At 39.7% G+C, this 26,544-nt stretch overlaps 1 protein-coding gene across 1 annotated transcript in view; it reads right to left on the bottom strand.

Moving 5' to 3' along the window:
* Nucleotides 1–26,544, bottom strand: part of MTA3 (metastasis associated 1 family member 3) — a 208,757-nt gene that overhangs the window by 133,903 nt on the left and 48,310 nt on the right. Inside the window, exon 6 of the mRNA XM_067565049.1 lies at nucleotides 25,719–25,836. Coding sequence (XP_067421150.1) covers nucleotides 25,719–25,836 — 118 coding nt within the window. The remainder of the gene's footprint in view (nucleotides 1–25,718; nucleotides 25,837–26,544) is intronic.

The following is a 26,544-nucleotide window of genomic DNA, read 5'->3' as shown; positions in this document are numbered from 1 at the left end:
TGCAAAGTGCTTTTTTTCTATCCCCTTAGCTGTGAGGGGAAGGGAGGGGATAGAGACTGGTGTCTGCCACAATGTTTTGGTGGTATTCTGAATGGTTTTAATGAGGGGCAGCGCCACCCTTGAGGGCCCTCTGGTGCTAAGATGTCCACTATAGGGTCCACTGATTCCCTCATTTCTTCCACTTGGAGTCTTAGATTCTGGGCCATTCTTCGCAATAGATCCTGGTGAACCCTGTTGTCCACTGGGGGTGGTGTGGTTGAAGTCCCTGCCACTGCCTCGTTGGGGGAGGATGATGAGGATGCCCTCGGTGGAACTAGTCCTTCCTGACCCTCCAGATCACAAGATTCATCCTGCCCCAGGTTGACATGCTCGGTGCCATGGTTGGCCCCAGTACCAGACCCCACACCGTACCTCGTGCCAGCCTTGGTGCTGATCTCAACATGTCTCAGTTCTGGGAAATGTCAAGCGTTCCTCGTACAGCCAGTCTATCACAGGCGATCAAGTGGAAACGCCTAGAGTGAGACCCCTTGGTCTGGTGGTATGCCCATGGGGTCCAAAAGGGCCATTGCATGGGCCACTGTGCTGTCCAAGGTCCTATGAGACTTTCTTGTTCCTGTAACGGTGCCGCTCCAACTGGTGCCGACTCCGCTTCAAGGTGTACTATTCCACCTCTGAGTCTGATGACACTGAGCATGGGGACCACGGCGGTGCCCAATGTGATGGTGCCAGAGAACAGTGCAGAGGGGAAGGTGACCGGTGCCGCAAAACAGCAGGTTTGCCTCTAGACGACACCATGCTACGCTGCAGTGCCAGAGGTCTTAATTCCAACACTCTCTCTATTCTGGTGTGGGACTGCTGTGTTATCATGGCTATCAGGTCCCTAGCCATCTCAAAAATGTCAGGAGTGGAAGGGAGTTCCAACTCTTCCACCTGACTCTCCCTTACAGGTGAGTCTACTGGCGCCAGACTCAATGGAACCCTCCCAGGGTCCAAAGTTGAGGGTGCCGCCTATGGTGTGGTTGGTGCTGGGTGCCCCCCAGCATGGGATGCACACTATTAGTGTTGTCCCTCCCCACTGCCTTCACTATGGGCGAACACCTTCTATCAATCTTTTTGAGCCTCTTGTGAGGCACCGGAGAGTGGGAATGGTGCCAGGTCCTCTTCGGTGCCGGAGAATGCCAGTACCAGGATTTTCTCACTGCCAAGTCCTTTGATTGTGCTGTAGACTCTCTAATAGAGCTCGGCAAACTCCACACCAATGTACTAGGTGCTGGGTCCAAGTGGCCTGGGGCTAGTTGAGGATGGAGAGCTGCTTCAATGAGGAGGTGTTTAAGTCTAATGTTTCTCTCCTTCTTGGTCCTAGGATGGAATCCCCTGCAAATCCTATGGCAATCAGTCTGGTGGGATTCACCCAGGCACTTCAGGCAGGATTTGTGGGGATCGCCCTCTGGCATAGGTTTATGGCAGTTCCCACAAGATTTGAATCCTGGGAACCGAGGCATGCCCCAGTTCCCGGGTGGGAGGAAATGTAGTGGGGAGGGGAACCCCCCAAATAAACTTTAGCTAAAAAGTTAACTACTAATAACTAATTCACATCTAACTATTTACAGGAACCACAGTAGAAGACAAGGGAAAAACGCTTGCCAAAGGAAAAGAAGATAGAAGCTTCAATGACTGTCACGGGCGGTAAGAAGGAACTGAAGAGGTGGCAGGTCGGGAGGGTCCTATAAACGATGCCAGGGAGGCATGACTCCAGGGGGTGGGTCCACTGACCCGATGGGTACCACTAGGGGAAAAACCTACCAACAACTGTGCACGCGGCTTGTGCACACCTATTTGGAATCAACATGAACAAGCAGTCGAAGATGATTTTGGCTTTAACCCACCATAGTGATTTACAAAACTGTGCAAAAAGATCAAGGACACAAAACTCTCACAATAAGATTCAAATCTATAAATCTTTTACACTTTTAAAAAAGCTAACTCACATTCAAATGTAAAATCCAGCACTGAAGGACATACTGTGGATTTCTAACACTCTCTGGTGGGATTTTGTTTTTCTACATTTATGAATGGGTTACACACCTGTCTATATTTTCAAACTTTTCTATTTGTGGCAGATATACTGTGGGAAACGTTCTACATAAGTAATCTAAGAGTACATCATTACAAACTGTTAATATATTTTTAAAAATATCTTTCATTGTGTTTAACTGAATACCACATCCTGGAAAATGCTACTGTATGGAACTGTGAGAAAAGAATATAGCATATAGTGATATGTGGTATGCCTCTCCATGAAATGAAAATCGTGTCATATTCTGGGTTTCTATCCCAACCATTCCACATCCCAAAAAATCCATCTTTGCAATACACAGGTCTCTCATTTCAATGAGAGGGAACAAAATGCTACAGCTTGCAAAATGTTGCTTTATATGTTGATAAAGGTATGTAACTGCAATATTTTTAAGCTTCATGCAATCTGTGATTGTAATAGTCACAAGTAGGATATGAGAAATGGGGGACATGTGCACAAACTTACACAATGTAAAAAAAAGTGCTAATGCAACAATTAAATTCAGGAAATGTATAAGGGTAAGCTTTTCAACAGCAATGCTAACTCTGCCAAACTGCACATATGAACTACTTTCCATTTCTGATTTTCTGGTAAGAAAGTAGTAGTTAAGCCAAACATTTACATCAGAAAAAGAGGAGATGAAAAAAGAACATACATGAAGACAGTCAAAGTTAGCCTTGCTGCAGAAACCTTTTAAAAATTGATTGCAGAAATAAAATTCCATTAATTGAACTAACCAGAATAGGAGAGGCCTTCAGCATATAAGAAATAACAGAAAACTTGCTAGATCCTTCAAAATGGTCCGTTACAATCCAGCATAACTCATCTATAGCAATGCAACAAAAAACAAAACAAGCAAAAAAACCTCTGTTGGACCATAGAGATGACCCACAGGGCTCCAGCAACTTTCATGTTTTCCATATAAGGCTTGATTTCCAAATGTCCTGTTCTCTTTAATTATTTTATTTTATATATTCTGGGGTACAAAACGCTGTGGAAAAATATGCTTTCTGGGGCATCATAACAGAGCAGAGCTGACAAGTGAAAGCTCAATTGTTTTTCTTTGCAATTCATCTTAAGCATACAATGACATGCAAGCTGGAAAAGAGATAAGAGAATCAACTAAAGATTTAACTATCCTGCTAAACTTGGTTTTAAAGTACTACGAGCCGTTTGGCATGCCAAAGCTTTCAGTCATTCATGGGACACAGAGTTTATGCTGCTGACATGAACCACCTGAGAGAAGAGGAGCCATCTGAGGGGAGCAGAGTACTGACTGACGGTTCACGCAGCTGCCAACACCAGGCATTGCTGACAAAGGAGGCCATCAAACAAACCGATTCCCGGACAACGCAAATTGAAGAAAAATTTAGCAGGATTTTCAAGCCAAAGGCCAGTTCTAACTCAAGAATTACATGAAGCTGTCAGGGCCATTTACCAGATGGGGCATTGAGTAAGCTAGCCCTGCAGCTGTTGGAAAAAATTCAGGAGCAGCACAGCAGTGGCCTAGCAGGGGGAGAGCGCTGTGCGGTAGATTTCCCAGACAGGAAAACGGATAACTAAATGAATGGACAAATTAGACAAACAGATGAAAAACTAACCGCCCCACAATACCAACTTTCAAAAACAAGAGTACAAAAAGAAAGGAAGAAAGAGCAAATACAGTTGAGGCCTGAATTCCAGTAAGATACATTACAGGAAATGAAAAAATGCAGTTACTCAACATCAACCCGTTAGAGCTCACCTAAGACTGAAACAATTGAATATCTCAACAGAATTCTGTTCCTGCTAATGCACTGGATCCTGTGTGATGCTATGTACCTCATGCAAGATACTGAGCACCCTCAACTTCCACAGAATTGGGGCTTAAGATAGCAAGAGACCCTAAAAGTGCAGATATAGAGGAGATCAACTAAAACAAAGCAAACAAAATACAATCTCCATGATTTTGCTGAACTGACTAACAGTCATCACATTTTATTATGATGTATTTATACTTTTAATGTTTGAAGAGTTACCCTTTTAAGAAGCCAGTGACTGAGTATGACAAATATGAAGAAAATAAAAGAAATACATCCAGAAAATGTTGGCTTACAATTCTCAGCAGTAAAATCTCCAACTCTGCCCTCTTTTTGACATGTCAACTGACTATATGCCTGATTTAAAAGAACATGAAGTATATAAGTTTTTAGTCATTTGACCTGCCAGATATAATTTTCTATTTTAATACTTTGCATAATTTTCAATATTTCTTGAAATCTATATGTATTGAAAAAGTAATTTCACAACTATTTGTGTTAAACATATAAGCCAAGAATTTGAAGAGAGACCAGAGATTTTAGATGCCTGTGTCTTTTGATACCCAACTTGAGACCTCTTTAAGAAAGGCTGATTTTCAGAATATGCGAAGCACTGATCCTCTGAAAACCAGGACACTTCAAGGTATCTCAGATTGAGAACCCAAACACTGAAGCACCCAAAATCACTAGTCACTTTCAACAATCTTGACCACAGTGTTCAGCTGTACAGAGGAAGGAGCATCTTAGGGTGATTGTATTGGACTGGACATCAGGAAACCTATCTATGCCACAGACTTCCTGTATGACCACTGTAAATTAATTCAAGGCCTGATCCAAATCCCTTGAAGTCAATGGGAGACCTAAGGCCTCAATTTAGCAAGATACTTAAGGATGATCTATCTTTAAGTACTGAAGTCAACAGGATTACTCATATGCTTAAAGTTCAGCACGTAGCTAAATACTCCACTGAACTGGGGTCTTGGTTTCTCTGTGCCTCTGCTCCCTATCTGTAAAATGGGGATGATACTTCTTCCCTGCCTCACTTGTGAGGGGACCTGTGAGAATAAAATGATCAATGTTTGTGCTCTGACACTATAAACGAGTGCCAAAAAAAAAAAAAAAAGTCAAAGTGAAATACAGACTCTGATTTCATTGTTAGTTTGTTAAGAGATACTTCCCTCCCATCAAAGATTTCAAAAGTGTCAGGCAGCATACTGTGTTCAACTCATCCTAAATTTCTTTCTTAAATGAAGTTTGAATCTGACACACAACATCCTGGAAAACAGGCAGTTAACTACTATATATCTGTTGCCAGTTCAGGAACCTTACTCTCATATCTGAGAGTCTGGCTAGACTGTTTGTCTGCAGGTCTTGTTTTTAGTTATTTATTTTACTGAAAATATAAATCAGCATCACTCTTCCATTTCTCTCAGTCGTCTAGCTAGAAATGAAGATTTAAAAAAAGATCCCAGATACTAAATTGTACTATCTAGAATAAAGTCACACCTTTCTGCTATGGTCTGATGAAAATTCATTTAATAATACAACTTCCAGTCTTCCTTTAAAAGAGACAACATGCCCATATTCTCTCTCCTTATAAAAAATTAACTATACAAGTCAGTGGTGATTATGACATATTATAAACTATTTTTCTAAAACAACTAAATAAAAGTGTTTGTATGCATGTGTTCATGTGCATTCACTACACAATTCTGAAAGTAGTGTATGGAATGTCTCTTTTAAACTAGTCTCCAATGACAAGGAAAACCCCACATTAGGGATGGGACAAATGCACCTTTCAGATTAATTGTGCATATCATTCTACTGGCACTTAAGGTATTCAAACACTGCTCTACATAAACCACACTAATATGGTAGATAGGTGATCCTTTATTGGCCTTAATGGTTGGAGCTCAGAACCTTTTTCATTATAAAGAGACTGGAGACAGGATGTGCTTTTCCACTCTATTTGCTTTATGATTAACTACCAGCAGTATAAACCAGAAATTGCCCAGAAATCAAAGATTTTACATTTGAGTCTACAAAAAAATAAAATTGTGTTATGTGCAAATAGTTCCTAGAGAGAGGGATGAGGCAGAAGAGAGGGAATATGATATGTTTATCACTTAATTACAGAATAATCCCCATCCTTAACTAACATAACAAAGATACATAAGAATGTGTCTCTTCCAGAGTGTAAATAATGTTTATTCAGTTAGTATATAAGTGTGTTTTTCATTTACATAAACCCTAAATTAAGTGCATGTATGAATGGAATTAATATGAATTAAGCCAATCAGTTGGTAAAAGCTGTCAATTGACACAAGTAAAGCATTTGCTTACAGTGCGTCAGATATTTTTCTATTGCTGTTCTAACCAGTCTTACACTGTGTGGCTCCAGTTCATGAAGGTTAAGATTACCAATAATCCGTCCCTCAAAAACTCGCCTAGGGATTAAAACCTCCCCATTCCCAAGGCCTTAATGAACTGTGTTAGTGTGTGAATCTCGGTGTTCTGAAAACACACCAACTTTTGACAACATTTATTATTACAAAAAAAGAGTAAAGCATTGGGAGAGAATTTAAATAGGTAATTTTTGATTAAATAACAAATGCTCAGTTTTAATCATCACTTACCAAATTCCTAGAAAAAAATTATTGTCATACTCTAGTTCAAACAATTACTCTACTTAAGAGATAGAGGGGAGATGACAGAGGGCTTAGAATGGTCTAAACTGTAACCATGGGGTCTTGACCAATGCCTCCATCCTTGTATTCATCACAAGATCCTACTTAGGGGTCCTAATGCTCACAGAATCCAAAGGAATGATCAGGGCACCACCCTTTTTACATTGTCTTTTAAAGGCATTTCCAGAGTTTAGGCAGAATCTTATCTTAGATGCAGGTATTGCAAATACTGACAAGTACTCAGGAACAACATTGTATCTGACATCTCACCCTTAACTCTGAATTTCCCTGCTGTTATTTTTTGTTTTGTTTTGTTTTGTTTTTAACATTTGAGAAAGAACCTGAACAGTTTGACTTGCACTGTGCATTTTCCCACAATTTAGTTAGTATTTTTTGTTATGATGTTTGCATTTTTATACTGTACAGTGGTTTAAAACTAAGAGTATCCAAAGTGAAAACCTTCTCATTTCTAGACTGTTACTTATTAAAATGTTTTTCTGGTGCTTCTGTATTTAGATACTTACCTAAACAAGTCACCGTTAAGGCAAATCACAGTAAGCATGTTTTTAATAAATGGTGTTGCCTAAATCCAAGTTCAACTTTGTATTCATTTCTTTTTTCTCTACTGAACGTTTTAAGGATTTTACATATTCTAATCTGACTATACAGAAACTGTAATGGATTTAAAATAATACTTGAAATGAAAAAGCATAAGGTCGTAGGGCAATTCAGGGAAAGTGTCATGAAATGAGATAGGTATATATCATAAAAATGCATATTAACCATCCCTATGCAAAGCAGTTACTCTGCATATTAAGTAGTCATTTTTGAAAGTTTAATACCACAAGCTATGGAAATGTTTTCTTTCAAAAAAAAAAAAAAAAAAAAAGAAAAATTAAAAACTAAGCCCCTGATCCTGCAGAGGTTTAAGCACGTGCTTAACTTTACAGATGTGAACAGATAAATTGACTATGAGTCTATGAAGCCAATGGGACTGCTCCCTTGAATAAAAGTTAATTAAATGCATAAGTCACACAACAATTTTTTCTGTAAAATGAAGCTGATTTTATATTCAGCTGTAAAAACATTTCTCATTCACATCTTGCAATCTTTTTTGTCACTGCTATACAGTAACTTAAAAACAAAAATCAGACATCAAACACTGTCATAAAGAAATAAACAAGCAAACAGAAAACTGAACTTAGAGTGAGCCCATCTATGCACATTTATTAAAGTAGAAAAATATATAGAAAGTTAATTAAGCCCTGAGAAGTGGTTTGAAAGCCAGTTAGTGAATGATCACTGAAGTACATTACTTTGTAGAGCAAGTATGTAAGTATTTTACCATACAATAATTATCAAGCTTAGAAGACTGTCCAGGCCCTGACTGTATTCATGCCTGTAAATTAATCTCTGACAGGACTTTGTAGCTTTTATTAATTAAGAGAACTTTCCAACCATAATGATTTACAGCCTTCTACACCAATGAATCAATGAAGGCTGTTAGTCTCACAGAGGGGCCAGCTGGCAAAAAGAGATGCAATATATTTTAACCATTTCCCTTTTTTAAGTAGTTGGGGCTATGAACATGCAAAGGACCAGGAGAGCTCATGGCAAAAATCTCCTTTAGCAGCTAAATAAAGAGTTTTAATAACATTTAGTTGCCAGACAACACTATTTCCATAAACTCTCAAATCTTGTGATTTAACTCTTTTAGTACAGAAATAAGGACAGACGCATGCCCCTTTATATTTAATCATTTGGCTGGGAGTCAGGAAGTTGTCAGCGGTCTAAGAATTAAAGGCACCAATTCAGAGAAGTACTTAAGCACATTTGTAAATTTAAGCATATAAATAGTGCCAGTAAGTCAGTGGAACTATTCGATTGGGGACCGAGTTGGGGGTGGGACCAAAGCAGAGCTCGGGGCAGAGCGTGGCTGAGTGGTACTCCCTCTCCGCCTCCGTCCCTCCGCCCCCCGTGGGGACTGGCCTGGGCCCTACCGGGCCCCCCAGGAACGTTCCTTCAGGGGGAGTACCCAAAGTTTGAGGACCTCTACTCTAATGAATTCTCAAGCACCACTTTTCTAACTTTGCCTATCTGTAAATTTTGATTATTGATGGAAATATTTTTTGTGTGTCTGTGTAGAGAAATAGACATTTACCTACAATCCTTCCAAGCCTAATTATAACAGCACATATTATCTACATTATATATCTTCAGATCCACCTCTAATGATTCCATGTATTTAACACTTTAAAACATATTTAATATACAGTAATAAAAAGGGCCTGATTCTGATCTCATTTTACACCAAAATTGTATTAGGTGTAACCATACTGAAATTAATAGAGATACATTGGTATAAAACTGATGTGAAAGGAGAATCAAACCAAACTTTTAAATACTACATGATATTACTCCTGTAGTTCTCTGTCTAACTGCGGTACTTTTCAAATTAACTTTAGCAATGGTACTCCTAACCGGCAGGCCTGAATAAACCAATATGCACTTTGTGCATTTGCACAGGGACCCCATATCAAGAGGGCCCCCAACCACTAGAGGAGGAGGGATATCTCAGTGGTGCTGCAACCTGGCACTTGCCCCCATCCCTCCCACCAACCACCAAACTATCAAGTGGCTCTCCACACCTTCCCAGAAAGTTAGGCACGCCCCCCAGTTGAGAATCTCTGTTCTAGAGGATAGCAGGGAGATGGCACACTGAAGTTTTACCTAAGGCGGCAACTGTCTTTTATAATGCATGCTTTGTCTAATTTAAGGAAGGTGTGGGATTAGGGGGTCATTTCTAAAGTGTACAGGGCCCCAAAATGCTTTAATCTGAGCCAGATATTACAAGACATAATAGCGTAATAGCATTAAGTACTGCAAAATCAAATAATCTAATTTTTTATTCTGCCCCAAACAGCTCAAGACTGGGCTTTTCATTTACATGGGACAGGCCCAAACCAAAACCTTTAACCCAAGCATCCTGAACTTTTATGGTGTTCAAAATCCAAATGCACATTCACAGCTGAATTTCATACCTGTCGTCTTATCCGTATAAACTGCTCAACCTGAAACCCTGGATTCACAACAGTCCCAAACATTCGTAAGTTTGAAATCCAAGTTTTGCAGCTCAAGCCTAATCTGTCAGTCCCTTAAAAATTAATATTGTATTGCTCTCACAACTGAACATTTGGTATGGAATACGACGTGGGTTTCTTCCAAGTACCCTTAACTGGATGGGCAGATACAAAGGTGAGCTAAGTGTGGAGGCAAAGGGCAGAAAGCCAAGATAATATGCACCCCTCCTCTCCAGCCAATTGCATTCTCCCCTTTGCACTGCTTAGGTGAGGGCAGGGTCTCAGGCAGACCGGGACAGCCTACTGGAGTGGAAGGTGAGCAGAGGACAGGGACATCAACAGCATATTAGGGAGGAAGATAGCAACACAGGGAATTGAGCCCAGTGCAAGGAATAGGCTGGGCAGGTAGCAAGACCCATGGAAGGGAGTTGGGCAAAGGTGGACGGAAGGGAACTTGGCAGAGTGGGATTTGGGAAGATAAAGCAGGATAGGGGAGCAGTGCCACGGAGGGTGTACAGGAGCACGGACAGGGAAAGGTGTTGAGGGAAGAGTCTTTCCCATCACTGAGAAGAGTCTTTCCCATCACGTGTATCTGTTGTACATTTCAGATTGATACATTACTCATATTCTTGCAAAGTACAGAATTTTCAGCATAGTTGTTGTGTCTTAATAAACTATGGGGAAACCCAAATGAGCTTTTTCCTTAGATTAGGGATGCTCACTATGACAAAGTTTGAAAACCCCAGGGTTAAGGTTTTCGATCAGAACTCAATTCTTAGCACCGCCAGTGTGTCTTAGTTCCCCCATCTGCAAAATGGGGTTTAACAACATTTCACTACCTCAAACGGGTGTTGTGCAAATAAATAAATGATTATTAGGCTGTAAGATACAACAATGCTGGTGCCCATATCTGTAGACAGAAAGCCATAGCAGGAAAATAAGTGTGAAAATGTTAAAACTCCTCACTAAAAGTTTTACATACAGTCTCTAAAAAAACTCAACTTCTAACAAATCTTGGTATACAAACACTATCTGGCAAAGCAAAAACATTTGTTTTCTAAGCTGCATCTGTTCTCATTCTCATTTCCCAGTTTCAGCCTTTACAACAGATTCGTCTTTAAAGTGATAGGAGATAGGGTTTCTACCAATCCCAGTGTTACCAACTCCCATAATTTTATTAAGAGAAAACCTTAAAAGTATTCAAAGGCTCAAAAACAGAAGGCAAATAAAACAAATCCCAAATGTATTCATTTAAAAAAATACCATGGTTGTATGATATTCATGTGATTTTTGGAGGCATGACAGGATTTTGGAACATGAGGCTGTCAATACTGTAATCCCCCAAAAGGAAAATTTCAGAGAACAGGTACATTGCAACCAAGGTAGATTGATGATAATCCAATAAATCTTATGAAAACCAATGTTCTCTTAATTGAAACCCTTCCATTTCTGTGCTTGACACAACTGTTGTACATTGATCAAATATTCTCATTGCTGCCTCTTTCTAACTTCCTATACTCCTATCAGGTGCTATATGAAAATTTTGATTTCCCGTGAAGAGAGATTTTTACTTTTTGAGATATCACTTCCACATGATCTTTATCTAATTTCTACAGCTTTTTAAAGACTCACCAAAACAAGGAAAGAAGTTATTATGGGCTAGCCAGCTGGGCACTTGAGCAAACAAAATATGAAACAGAGAACAGACACAGTTCATTGCAGCTACTAAGATGATAAGAGAAACTGTAAATGTATGATCCAAATGACTGCTCCAAGCAGAGACTCTCAGACTTTTAAGTGCATTTGGGCATTTATTGTTTCTGACAGATACTGTTAGATTCCTTGTATTAAGTTTTAGAACTGAATAAAATTCAGAATTTCTGTCCCATGGGAAATTCTGATATATCAATGTCTGTTTTCATCCCAAATTTTTCACAAAATGGAAATTAAAAAAAAATTCTATCTAGAAATGTTAAAACATTTGTTTTGATATTTTCAAAGTGTTCATTTTGATACTTCCGAAATCAAAATATTTCATTTTGATTTATTAAACTGACCCGAAAAGCTTCTTCCACAAAACACCCAGAGTCACATGACTCCTGGATGCATGACAAAGGGCTTAGCTGGAGGGAAATCCACACTGCATTATGGCAGATATAGCTCTCCAGGGAGCTCAGCCGATAGGACAGAATGGGGGCTTGAACAGCAAAACGCGAAGTGCTGATTGGGAAATGCAGTTAATATTTTATTGAAACAATTCAAAATGAAACATTTCAGGTCAGTTAAAATAAAATTAAATATTCGAACTCGAGTCGAACCAACCCAAAATATTTCATTTGGATTTTGAAAACAGAAAAATCTTCTCCCCCTTCCCCGAATCAAGTTTTTCCCACAGAAAATTTTGATTTTGCAGAAAACGTAGTTTCCATCAGAAAATCATTCTGACTGAAAATTCCAAACCAGCTCTATTAAATTGACAAAGTATGGTCATATTCACAGTTTATTATATTTGTTTTGAAACTGTCCTTTGCTTCAGAAATTTTGGTCTAACATAAAGATACATATAGTAACAATTACTGACCTTGCCCTTTATTAGCTTAGTCCCCTAATCTACCTTTCCAATTCATCACTCACTCAACCAATCAATAAAGCAACTTATTACTTGGAAAAATACTGTTTTGGTCAAAGAGACTATTTTATATATTTGTCTTCCCTATCTACAATAGCACTTTGGCTATGTTTATGGTAGTTAAGCTGTCATGCATTTTACTGAATAACAATTATTAGACCTATGGTATTTTCCATGTTGCACAGCGGCAGGGATAGACATGCCAGGCAAACTAATATAAAGCATAAAAAAAACTAAAATGTCTATTATCAAAAAGTACAAACCTGAGAGAGTTTGTAACTTCTCTGATTTTCAGGCATAATCCTAAATTGTGACCTCTGCCCCGGAGCTATGCAGGAGCTTTTCCCTTCCATCCTAGCCTGCCTCCTCAGGATCCACTTCTGTTGGAAATCTGAAGTGCACTACAGGCTACTGCAGCCAGTCTTTTATAGAGTAGCATTACCCCTTTATTGTTGCTGCTCCCAAGAGCTGTTGATTGCCACATTAGAATTTTTAATATTTATTTATATTTTTAGATAGATAGAGGGGTAGAGTCTGTTTGCAAAGGTCTTTATCTTTCTAATCGGGTTCTGACACTGACTCTGTAGCCCTCAACCTCTCTGGTGCCTTAGCTTCCCCATCTGTAAAATGGGGAGAACAACATCCATGTGAAGATTAATGTGACAATGTTTATAAATTGCTTTGAATGCAAGAAGTGTTGCATTTGTCACCAATTTAAGCAAAATAAATGATAATATTGATCTCTCTAGCGCAAACCAACTATTAGTTTAAAGCATCCTACTTTCCTAAAGTTGCAGCAGTTGAACCTGCCAGTCACACATTAAAAAAAGTTATTGACTTTAGAATAAATCAGAACCTTAACTCCTAGGTATTGATAAACAGCAGCAAATATATATATATAAAATATATATATTTTATAAATATACAATACCATGATGGGGGGGACTGGGGAGCAGGCCTGCAAACAAATTTCTGCAACAACTCCCTTTTTGGGATCATATAGCAACAGTTGTGAGAAGCTCAGGAAAGCAATGGTAACATGGCCAACAGGTCAGCAAACTGCTCCGATAGACTAGCCCAAAACACCAAAAGCAAAGCATAGCAGGCATAGCCTCTGCTAAAGACCATGGGCTGTACAAATAATGACAGTCCAGATATACAAGCATTTGGCGCCTTGCTTCTGGGCTATAGGGGATGGATGAGGAAAAGAGGATATTGTCTGTCCCAACCTCTCCATTTCCCCCAACCTGTACCTCAAGGGTTCTCAAACTGGGGGTCAGGACCCCGCAGGGGGTCATGGGGTTATTATACACCATGTATACCGGGGCTCCAGCCATCAGCCGAAAACCTTCTGAGCTGTGTGGCTGGAGAGTAGCGGCTGCCGGCCAGGTGCCCAGTTCTGAAAGCAGCGCTGCCGCCAGCAGCAGCACAGAAGTAAGAGTGGCATTGCATGGGGGGAGGTCGTCACTTTTTGGAGGGAGAGAGAGTCGTTACAGCTTGAAATATTTTTAAAGGGGATCCCAGCAACACACATCTGAGAACCCCTGCTGTATACACTTCATCATGATGAAGGGGTGTAATATCTGAAGTAGGGGCTTGCTCATTGCAGCTATGCCATCAACGAAATATCGCCTTGGACATTATGCGAGGTGGACAGGTACAATGAGAACTTCGAAAATGATGGCTAATGCAGGCAGCAAAGACACAGGGCAGCTGCAGCGCCTAGCCACCCGAGGTGAAGGAAGTCGCTGAGAAAGACTCAATGGCTCAGATCGCACAGCATGAAGCCAGTACTGGTAGATCAGGAAAAAGTTTGCATTACTGCACCTCAGTCTCACCCAAAGTTATTCTTTGGGACAATTGTTCACTCTTGCTTTTGATCAACATGAACAACTTAGCACTCAGCACTGGGGTAAAGCCCATGTTCTACTCTCAGCTGCAGATGCCCTGCTGGTGCCATCTTCCACTAGCAGAAATGTGATGGACTCGTGCCAATGCTGGAATACAGAAATAACGAATCCCCATTATGGGGGCATGGGGACATGCATCCTCTGATGTCAGCATGTGCGTCGGCAGTATTCTGTGACAATTATGTATTCAATCATAGCTAGGAACTCTCTGATCCATCAAAATTGCAACATGAAATGTTGCAACTCTTCACGGGTGTGGTCATCAGGTTGCTGTCTCAGGCATATCAATCACAGACCTAATGGAAGCAAGGCTGATAGATCACAGATGCCACAAAGAGAAAGATTCATTATTTCTGTATTCCAGTGGTCCCAACCACTTACATGGGATAGCATTACTACCGCAAGATGAGGCCAAGACCGCCTTGATAATCTGGATGCCCATGTCTTCTCGACTACTTACTGCATGTCTTAAACATCAGCACAGTCCCTTGCTGTCATAGTAGTCTATGTGCCAACAGAGAAATCTGTTGACAAAGATCATTTGATACACACCATCCTTCCACATGATCTTGTGATCCTGAGCAACTTAAATGCAGTTACTGGCTCCCTGCAAATTGGGCATGAACAGGTAATTGGCCATTACGGTTCAGATATTCTCAACGATAACTCTTGCCGCTTGCTCACATTCTGCACCTCAGACTCCTTCCATTCTCGTCATGGTTCAAGCGGAGACATATACATCAGATGTCATGAATCTCTCACGATGGCATCACTCAGAAAGAGTTGGACCACATCATCACACGTGACAGGCGCATCTCTTCACTTCCTGCACAGTATATCATGGTGCGGAATGTGTCACAAACACGGATCACCGCCTAGTGGTTGCTCACATGGGGTTGATGCTCCGAAAAGCAAGTAAGCCCTCTGCAATAATTAAGTTTGACACTGACGCACTTCTCTGCGTGTTGGGTTTAGCTAACAGGTTTTGAATCAACGTCAGCAATAGACTCTTGGCTGTAGTCGACCTGCCAGATGACATCAAGGTCTCCTGGTCTCTGTTCACCTCCATCCTCCACCAATCTACCGAGCAGACAATTGGCTATAGGCGCCCAACACGTCGACTATGGCTATCAGAGGAGGCCTTCCAGACAATTAAATTGAAGGCCACAGCCCACCAGTGTGATGATAAGCACACTCATAATTAGCTGAAGTGAAAGTTCAATGCCCTGGCACTCCGCGATCGTGAGGCATATTATAACCAAGTGGCGGATGATAATGAACTCTGCTTAGCCAAGGGAGACTTAAAGCCAGCATTCTGCGTGATCCGCAACCTCAGCAGTCAAGAGGTAGTCACTATGAATGGCATCCTGAATGACAGCCAAGGCGATCCATGTAAATTGGATGATGACATCCTCTCACGCTGGGTGAAACGTTGTCACAGCACCAAGAACCACGCTCCAGCTGCCGCTTGTTCAGAGCTGGACAATTAGGCAACCACTGTGGTTTTGGACCCAGACACTTGAACTGACGCACCAGCATTGGATAAAGTGAAGCACGCCATCTGCAAACTGAAAAACATGGAGCCAGCACTGATGGCATCCCCCCAGAACTGCTAAAATGTGCTACTGACCCCATAGCAGAATCACTTCTGGCCATCTTTTGCCTGGTTTGGAGAACAGAAACCTTGCCAACCACCTGAAAGGACAGTATTGTGATCTCTTTTTATAAGCACAAGGGACCGTGCAGCGAACGTAAGAGCTACAGGCTGATTACATTATTGTCTGTGGAAGGGAAGGTGTTTTGCGCATGTTCTGCTGGTACATTTGGGCTCCTGCTATATCGGATGCATCGCCCCAAACAGTCAGGCTTTATGAGGAACAGGTCCACATTAGATGCCATTTTGGCCCTGCCATTTGTTGTCAGAGATACACCATGAGTTCAAAAAGTCCCTGCACACAGCGTATGTCAGTCTTAAGGCCATGTTGATTCAGCTGACCAAGCTGCGCCATGGAAGGCCTTAAAGGATGTAGTTGTCCCAGTCATTCTGCTAGACTTGATTAGTGAGCTGCGTAATGGACCCACTGCCCGTGTACATCTGGGAAATCAGATGTCAGAACCCTTTAACTCAGTATCTGGTGTCAGACAGGGCTGTGCCTTGGCCCCACACTCTTTTATAGGGCTATGGATTTCATAATTCAGCATTCCATCAGGTCCATAGGTATTAAGATGGGTGATCTCTCCCTCTCAGACTTGACTATGCTGATGACATTGTTTCTCTAGTACAGCTCCCCAGCAGGTTTCATGAGGCACTCCAGCAAACGGAGGAGCAAGAGTCAGCAAAAATTGGCCTCCAAGTTTTGTGGTCAAAGACAAAACTGCAAAATCTAGGATCAGGTCCACCCCAATTCCAATCTCTTTGAATAATGAAAATGTGGAAGCCGTCTCCAGTTTTTGTTATTTAGGTTTTATACTCAGCAGTTCCCCCAACTCTCACACAGAAGTTCTCCACCAGATTGGCATCAGAGCGTCTGCCATGGGTCATTTACAACAAATATGGAATCAACATCATCTCAGCACAACCAAGTTCAGGATCTATTCGAGCTGTATACTGTTGTACGATTGCGATACATGGACACTATGCTGCTCAGACTGAGCAAAGCTGGAGGCTTTCTACACAAATGCCTACATCATATATTGGGCATGAAGTGGAATGACTTCATTTGCTGTGCAGATGCTTACAATCTCTTTCTGGTCTACAGACTACTGGGGCCATTGTCCACAGACGGCATCTTATGCTTTTTGGATAGGTCACAAGAATGCCACAAGACGTTACAGTGAACACCGTTCTCCGGGTGACTTGTAACATCCAGGATAAAATTCCACCAACCAAGGGGTGGAAGCGGCCCGGAGGCAGACTCTCTATTACACAAGTGCATCAAATCTGTTCCGATGTAGGACTCTGAGCTCATCAAGGCCTTCCAGCTGCACAGGAACGGACCAAATGGCAAATGATTGCTACAACTGACCATTTGACTAAGCAATGAAGAAGAATCTCTCCACAGTTTTTCGGTCCAAAGCCTTTTTATTCTGGCTTTGGGTAAGGAAGCACCTACATTTAGAATTCATTTGGAAATATAAAAATATTACCTTGGAAATGCACTATACAGTGTGCAGTTATAAGTAAACAGAGGCTCTTCTTCGGTGCTAGAGCCACTCAGCAATTAGTCTCCTTCTACTTAAGATTTCCATGCATCTCCCTACAAATGCACTACCTATTGGGCACTACTGCATATTTCTCATTTCAATGCCATTAGTGTTGTCATCAAACAACTTTCCCTAAGCACAGAAAATTAGCTCAATGATGCACTACACTGCTTCCCAGGAGACAAGAGTTTAGATTTTAAAAAATCAGTCTTTTGGTCCCCAAAACAGAGTGAGTGAATCACTGAATGTGACACTTAGCTGTGGGGGAAAGGGAGGGTATGCCTCACACTGATATTGCAGTATCCCCTACTGACCAAAATGGATAGTAGCTTCACTCCGAAGGAGGCTTAGTTCACATCCTAAATTGTAAGATCTTGTTGAAAGAAAGGCTTAATTGAGGCCTGATCAAGATCCAAAGTAACACTTGTTTAACTAAAGGTGTTATTTCAAACTGATTTAGTTAAACGAGTGGGAACCCCCCCCCCCAAAAAAAAAAAAAAAAAAAACAGTGTGAGCACTCTTAATCAGACTTAAACCTGGTTTATGTCAGTTTATCTTAAATCAACCAGGAACTGACTTAAGCGAAATTGATATTGCACACACAAAAAAAAAGTTAAAATAACTTCATCATGGTCGCAAAATCAAGGAAATACAAGAATTAAGGTTGCCTGTTTAGCCTTAATTCGGCCCGCATGTGTTTGCTTTATGATAAGGTCTTTAATTACATGGTTACATATTTTTTCCACAGACTATGTATTTATTCTGTAAGACTCTGGCCTCATTCAGTCCACCGAAGAGAAACTGCTCACTTAATGAGCAGCTATTCATTGTTTTGTTTTCTCCTCCTCCACTGAGTGGTCCAGGCCTTATTTTCTGAACACTATTCAAACCTTGCTCTGAATACAGAATTATTTCCTCATGAGCTTTTCTATGATGCTCATCACTCCTATATGTGAGTGCTTCACAAGTATTATTGCATATACTTTCACAACACTCCTCTGAGATTAGGGACCCATATTATCACCATTTTCAGACTGGCAACTCAGGCAGAGAGAGATTAAGGTCAAAAGTATCCACTAATGCTGGGTGTCCAATTTGAGACATCTAGAACCTGATTTTTCACAGTATTTAGTATTATATAGCAGTTTATATGGTTAAAGAACAATTCCCAGCTTCAGATGCAGCTGTGAGTGCAGTGAATGTCTGCAAATCAGACCCTAGCTCTCAAGTCAAGCACCCAGAACGAGGAACACGTAATTAGTGACAACCTGGGAAAAGTTTGACTAGTTGCTTAACTAACATTACACAGGAACTCTGTGGCAGGCAGGAATATAATTCAGTTCTCCAGGGCAGCATTCAACTGTACTAGCCATGAGACTGCCCCTTCTCTTCCTGTAGTCCCCTGCCTCATTCACGACACACTTTCCAACTTCTGCAACAAATGAAGCAGGATTCCTATGGACAACATTCTCCTTCACTACAGAAATCAGATTTATCCCCAGGACAGGTCCATCCTGGGCACTGAATGAGGCAGGAGTATTGTGAGGAAAATAGTATGGAATCATGTAATTAAATTAATGCACATGCACAAGGATACACAGACAACCTTAATTCTGGCATATTCTAATATTTCAGTGCTTGACTTTGGAACATTAATATTAACAGTTCCAGAGGCGTAGCCGTGTTAGTCTGTATACAGCAAAGACAACGAGAGTTCTGTGGCACTTTAAAGACTAACAAAGCTTATGTCTGCAACTATTAAATTTGTTAGTCTTTAAAGTGCCACAGAACTCTCATTGTCATTAATATTAATGTTCTTTTAACGTAATTTTTGAGTATAATTCCCTAGTTCTTTAAAAAAAGCAAACTGAAAATTCAGAAATTCCATAATGTGGCATCACATTGACACCCACAAGGTTCATCAGCAGGGTTGGAACCTTTAGATCCATCACACAGACCTATTCCACTTGACCTAACATAGGCTATTATCCTTTGTTTGGACCAGTCCCAGAGGGCCAGATGACACCTTTGGACCAGAGGGGGATGACACCTTTGCCAGTGGCTTTCACAAATACGTGCTGACTGCAGAGGAATGATGAGACTCAGAAACCATGGTTTCCACTCCAGGCTCTGCAGCAAAGCATGCCCTAGTGGAGTCAAACCTATTCTTTTGTGTGCTAATGTCAAAAGTTAACTAGGTTATGTTTTTGCTTTACCAACAAAACTATTGTAATTCTTGCCTCGCTGTGATCCCAGGGGAAATCATTCATCAGTTAAGACTCTTTCTAACATTAAGTATTATATTGAAGTTTTATTAGAGGAAAGCACTTGGGGATATATGTATAATAAATACTCTGCCTCAATCCTACATTGAGAATCCAACAGTCAAAGGAGCATAACTCCTGTGATTCTCAACGCAAGATCTGGTCCTTCATGTGTAATGAAGTGTACGCCTACGCTGCAACTGGGAAGTGTAATTTCCTGCTCAGCCAGATGTACATGCACTAGTTCTGACCGAGCTGGCGCAATAAAAGTAGCAGTGCGGCTGCGGCAGTATGAGTACCGGCTCAGGCTAGTCAAGAGCTAGTCTGAGGTATGTATTTGGATGGCTAGACCAAGTCGCCACCTGTGCCACCACAGCCACACTACTATTTTTAGCATGTTATCTTGCTACTAGCATGTGTATGTCTAGCCATGCTGGAAATGACACCTCCAGCAGCAGTGTAAACTTGCCCATAGAGGGCACAGGTAAAATTTATATTCTTTTCACAATTATAAAAATAAATGTTATATTTTTTATAATAGTAAGTGCTTGGAATCTGGAATGTTGGGTTTCTTTTCCTAACAATATGTACACGTCTTGGTTTTGCAGTGGAAAATAAATGCTGGGTGCAGAGCTGCTAGTTTATTGTTAAATTTTTTTGGTGGGGGAAGGCTGAATCCCTGCTGAAGTGAATGGGGATATTTAGACAAGTAATGGCTATTATTCATCAGAGAAGAGACACAACATCCAGCCTGTAGATGACACCCAACCTGACAAGGGCCTGAAGCTCTACAGAAGCAGCATGTTCAGTCTTTCTGGAAACTGAGCTAAGATGATACAAGTTGTTTTCCCACCGAATAGCTATATGTATTTATGAATTCATAACTATTAAACACATTATTAACACAAGGACAACTATCTAAAAATAATTTACCCAACTGCTTTAGAAGACAAACAACAGCCAAATCTACAATAGCCTCATTATGTGTCTCTTTGGATTTTATTAAGCTTTTTTATTTTTTAAAAGCAAACTATGCTTTTTACCACAAGAATTAATATGAAATAAACGTGGATCCAACTTCACTGTAAAAGAAAGTCTATAAAGTACAAGCAGATATTTGGTTTGTGTGCTATTTAAAGTGTTTCTGGATTTTGCTGATTTAGATTATTTGGGGAAGAAAAAAGTTAACTTCAAGGGGAACAAAATCAATATCCATAGAACAGAGAGGCACCAATTCATTTTTTGTGCTTGAATAGGCCACTGAAAAATGTGAAACACTGTATACAGGCACAATGTAAATCTTCATTTGGTATAATAAAAAATTGAATTTTCAGTCTACAAACCTAATAGAACCCACCAGTATGTTTATAGCAAAATAATTTGGTACTTACAGATAATGCTTAGATATTTCACAATTCAAAGAACTTTTCCATTTAACAATCACTTTGTGACAAGCCTTCAGAACACTAATCTGAATTAGCATGTTTTCAGTCCTTTGGTTCAGATTTTTATGACAGTAACCATTCAAAACAAATTAATGGTGCATGTCGCTAATATTTTTCTTTTCTTAAAATAAGGTATGGGAGGATTTCTCAAAATTCCAGTCTATTGTTGACTTATGAAAAAGGTACCTATTTTCCCCTACATTTATTTTAAACTGCTCCTTGCTAAATACTGGATATGTATGAAGTTACTAACCCTTTGAAATGTATTACACAGTATGACTAGATGATCTAAGGTCTAAATTTTTCAAAAGTGAACACTGATTTTTGGTGCCTCAATTCTTGGGTGCCCAACTTGACACTTTAAAGAGCCATGCTTTTTAAAGCTGCGTGCTCAGAACTTTCTGAAAAAACAGACTGTTTTAGAGTGTCATAAGCTGGGCACGCAAAATCATTAGACACTTTTGAAAATGTAGCCTAAATCTCTAATTCGAGACTCACAAATTTTCACAAAATCCCATCTTTACAAGACTTACTATTTTATTTTATAAACTCTATTTAACCAGCTTTTTTTTTCAGATTCCATTCTGTGAATGAGAATCCTAGTTGTTATAATAACCCTAGCTCAAACATAACATTTTTCATCAGTAGATTCCAAAGCACTTTACTGAAGGAGGTCAGTAGCATTATCTCCATTTTACAGATGAGAAAACTGAGGTACAGGTGGTGAAATGACTTGCTCAATGTCACCCAGCAGGCCAGTGGCAGAACCAGGAATAAAACCCAGGTCTACTGAATCCCAGTCCAGTGCTCTAACCCCTATCCACAGAACACAGGGATCCATTTTGCTACAATTCAGAAAATGGTGCCAGTTCACACTCAGAGGCAGTCTGACAGCTGAGCTATGGTCTCCTGCCACATGGAGATCAGCACAAAAGCTCCAGGGATATATTTGGCCCTCTTGTCCTCCAGGGATACTGATGGACTAATTCTTGCCTAAATGGCAGCCTGAAGATCTCATCACTCACAATACTTCTGGAATTAATGAGCTCTTCAAGAGCAAGGCTTGTAATACCTGGTGAAACCCTGGCTCCCAAGACCTCAATGGGAATTTTGCCATTGACTTCAGAATTTGACTCAGAGCTTATAAGAACCACTGAAACTCTATTAATGTTTAAGGAACTTAATTTTAGAAAAACCTCCAGCTCTAAAGAAAGCTTCTGTAGGAAGAGAAGTTACTACATAGGCTTTAATCTATTATATAGACATTATCTACTGTGCTATTTTATGATCCAAACCAACTCCTACTAATCTCAATGGCAAAACGTCAATGGACTTCTACTGAAACAGGCCTTTTGTTCAGTAGACAATAACCCAGCTCCTAATGTTAGCAAAAATTCTAGTGGAAAATACATAGAACCAAGATATATAATTTAAAATATTAAAATGATTATACTGTAAAGAATCCATCTCTGATATACTTTCTTTTGAAATTAACAAAAATGAATTCTAGGTGAGGATTAGCCTTCTAGAAAGTTTTGAATTTTAAAAGCCCACCTGTCAAATTTACGTGAACCAAGTATCTTCAATATTTAGTTCATATTACAATTGAAAATTATATTTGTCCACTCTGATACAGCTGTGTAGCTGGTGAACAGTTTCCTCAAAATTGGGGGGGGGAGGAGGAGGGGGGAGAGAGGATTATTTTGAGAAGAGACCAAGAATGAATATTTTTAACTTAAAAGAAGAACTGTTGAGAAAGTTATGTATACATGAAAATATATTTATAACCAAAGTCCCAAAGAAACCTTAAATATAGTAGTCACTATTAGGTGACCATTATATTATTTCCCCCTCTTGCTTCAATGCTTCCTTATACATACAGTCTATGTACTTCCTATGCCACACAGTCTATAATCATTTTTAAAAATTAATGGGTAGAATACATATTATTGTGTATAATACATATCAACAGCATTTTTAAATTCTGACAATGGCATCTCAACGCTCTTTTTTTTTTTTAATTTCAATTTGCAATAATAGATGTAAGTTCCATACAAAAAATCTATGTTAAAAGAACTCTGTTATGGTTGTAAAGTCAAACCATGAAGCTGTCAACTGGACAACTGCTGTACGGACTGACCATTGGGTGAGTAATAATGTACTAGACAAAAAGGAAACTTGTTAATAAGTATGGACTCTAGATTGCTGTTTATATTTTCCTTTGATCTGTAACCATTTGTTTCCAGTCCTTATACTTGCTTCTATTTGGATGATTATCTTAAGCTTTGACAAATAAACTTCTGTTTGGTTTTACTACAGACATGATTAAGACTTGGCCTAAACTACAGATTTATGTCGATATAACCACATTACTCAGGGATGCGAGAGATCCACGTTCTTGAGCAACACAGTTATTCCGACTAAATTCCTAGCGTAGACCACGCTATGTTGTCAGAAATGCTTCTCCTGTCAACATAGCAACTGCTTCTCAAGAAGCTGGATTATCTACGCCAACAAAAGCAGCTCTCCTACCAATGTAGATAGCATCTTCACTAAGCCCTGCAGCTGCTCCACTGCAACACTGTACGTGTAGACAAGCCCTAAGTGCCTGGTGCTGAAAAAGAATTGAACTGAGGTGAAACTAGTGAACTGAAGGCACTGCTTCCAGAGAGGCAGCAAATCTGTGTGCACTACGGGTATCCAAAAGTCAAGGGACTGGGCACTCAAGTGTAACAAAGTGGGGTGTAAAGACAGGTTGGAGGGGCATGTGCCCCATGGCCAGAGCAGAAGTCGGGGGCTAACTCTCTCCACTGATTTAGCCACAAGTTATCTCTGCTCTGCCCCAAAAGACTCACTTAGTGAGTCTAAGGGCTGGGCTGTGCAAATTGCTAGCCTGCAGAGATAAAAAGCAGGGCTTGCAGAACTTATGTTGCCAGTAGCCAGTGATTTTGGGCAAGTTTCCCCTGGTGGGCACAAATAAGGTTCCCTCACGCTGTAAGCAAGTGGTACTGATTCACCCTGTACCCAAAAGGGTCACAATCACTATTTATGTCCTTAGTAAACATCTTATTTCATCATATGAATCTTTATATAATAAATGCATTATTTGGTTCACTAGAGCCAAGTACATTGTATATATTCCAGTCAAGTTTGTAGCAAGCCTATGTTCTTCATGAGCAACTCTGAAAAAGTTCTTCCATGACTACCTACCTTGTCAAGTAGCTAATAAACAACATAGTCAGAATAATAATGCAGTGATCTGCCACATTGCATCTATAATAAATCAGTCTACTTCTCTTGCAGAAAAAAAAATCATTCTTCCATTACACAGTTCATTAGACAAACTTTGAACAATACTAGTTTTTAAAACAAACAAAACAAGCCGCACACTTGACAGGCATAAAAGAGCATTAACATCCCATTAAGGGTGCAATCCTGCATTTCATGTGCACTCAGAACTCCCACTGACTTTGTGCATGTGGTATTAATGCCATAAAAGTGCTTCCCTTATTAACAAATGAACAAGATTGTAGGGAAATAATACTTATACATAGCCATCCTCCAAGAAAACTGCTTCGTTTATTACCACTCTAATCAGGTAAAACTTGGTAAGAAACTGGGGCCTGGTGTACACTCACCGCGAAATTCGGCAGCAGTTGACAGGAGATACGCACGCTATATAGAGTAGCGTGCGTATCTCCCATTGGCTTCCTAAATTCTAATTAGCATGGCATCCTCACTACGCTGTGCTGATGGGAAACGCCTTCCCGTCAACACAGCATTAATATTTTTTCAGGGATGGATTTATTCAGTCGATTTCCTGATCGATTGCAAAAGTCAACTGTAAAATCAATCCAGCAGTGCCAATAGTGCCATCATCAGTGTGCACATACCCTTGGTAAAAAAAGACTGTCAATAATATTTCCGAAGCAAATATATTTGCACTACAAATAGATGACAAACAATTCACACCCCTTCCATTACAAATCAGCTTTAAATATATACAATATGCAAAAGTCATATAAAAACAAAAAATAATGTCTATGTGTAACGAAAGATTAATGGAATTTTTAAAAATGCCAACTATATGAGAAGGTAAGACGACCTATGATTTTCAAGATGTTCCAGGGCAGAAATGTTTAATTCAACCCTGCTGAAAAACAGAAAAGAAATTAAGAATACCACCTTAACTTTGATGTAAATTAAATTAACAAAGGGAGGTCATGTGTTCAGCATGCAAAGCCTTTTTAGAAGAGCAAAAAAAATTTTTTGATATTGTTGTTTATTTCTTTATAGGGTCTCTCTAATGTGGGTTCCTAAGATATTTTTTCCCGTGAGGCTACTTGAAATTAGCCAACTGAACCAAACAATTAGTCAATTAACAAAAATTCTTCTTTATTACATCATGACGCGCAAACCCTCCCCGGGTCATAATGTCCTTTCATTGGTTACCCAATCTTCCATCCTTTGTTGCCCCATTACGTCAAATGTAGTTTTTCTGTTTCTTGTGATAGGGAAACCATGATCTTCTGGAAGGTCCCTAGCTCACCTTTGCAAGTCAGTAGAAATGACAATATGATATGCTGATTTTTTTTTAACATTCAAAGACCAAAAAGTATTTACCTTCAGCAAGAATATCTGGTACATCTGCTTGATATCTAGGTCCCACTCTGATTTCTCCTTTGTCTGCTAAAAGTGTTTTCAGTGATGGATCGTATACCAGTGAATAAAAAAAAGTATCCTAAAAGTGAAAAGATATTTCCAATAATATATTAAATTCATGCAATTGTTTCATTTTACTTTAAACCTACAAACTTCTTTCATTTACAAATTACAAATACAAAAAAGAAACTTTACTCTTTCAATATCAAATTCATTTTTTACTGACCTTCCAAAACCCCCTTTGAGGATGCAAGACAGGAAAAAAATAAATAAAAAAGCCTATATGATACGTTAATCTGCATTTTCATGAATGCACATCAAGTAAATGTAATATTGTCTCCCTGTTTAGATGGTTGCTACCGAGTCTCTTAAATTGAACAAAATGGTTTGGAAGACATTTCATAAGAGTGTATGTGCAACATTAAAAGGTACAGTGATAAGCTATTATCTCCAGAATTTGGTATGTCTGATAGAAACTATTTTATTTTATTTTACTTTTTTCCTCCCTTAATTAATTACCCTTTCATAAAGATTTTTACAAATTACCACTAAATACAAAACACCACTGATTTTTTAATAAGACCTAAACAAAAACAGCATTGGTGTGCCCTTCATCTTTGCTGATTGGAGCAGCAGCTAAGCACTATTTTTAGAACCAGCCTGACAATACATTAATGATGCCGGTGCACACCTATGAAAATGAACTCATACTGATTTCAAACAAAAAAAGCGTTTGCCCAATATTAAAATAACTAAAACCATTGGCAAAGGCATTTTATTTTCAAGG

Source organism: Emydura macquarii, unplaced genomic scaffold, assembly GCF_026122565.2.
Source record: "Emydura macquarii macquarii isolate MOO-44397 ecotype Brisbane River unplaced genomic scaffold, CSIRO-AGI_Emac_v2 contig_2676, whole genome shotgun sequence".
Classification (NCBI taxonomy): Eukaryota; Metazoa; Chordata; order Testudines; family Chelidae; genus Emydura; species Emydura macquarii.
This window is presented reverse-complemented; position numbering and strand designations above follow the sequence as displayed.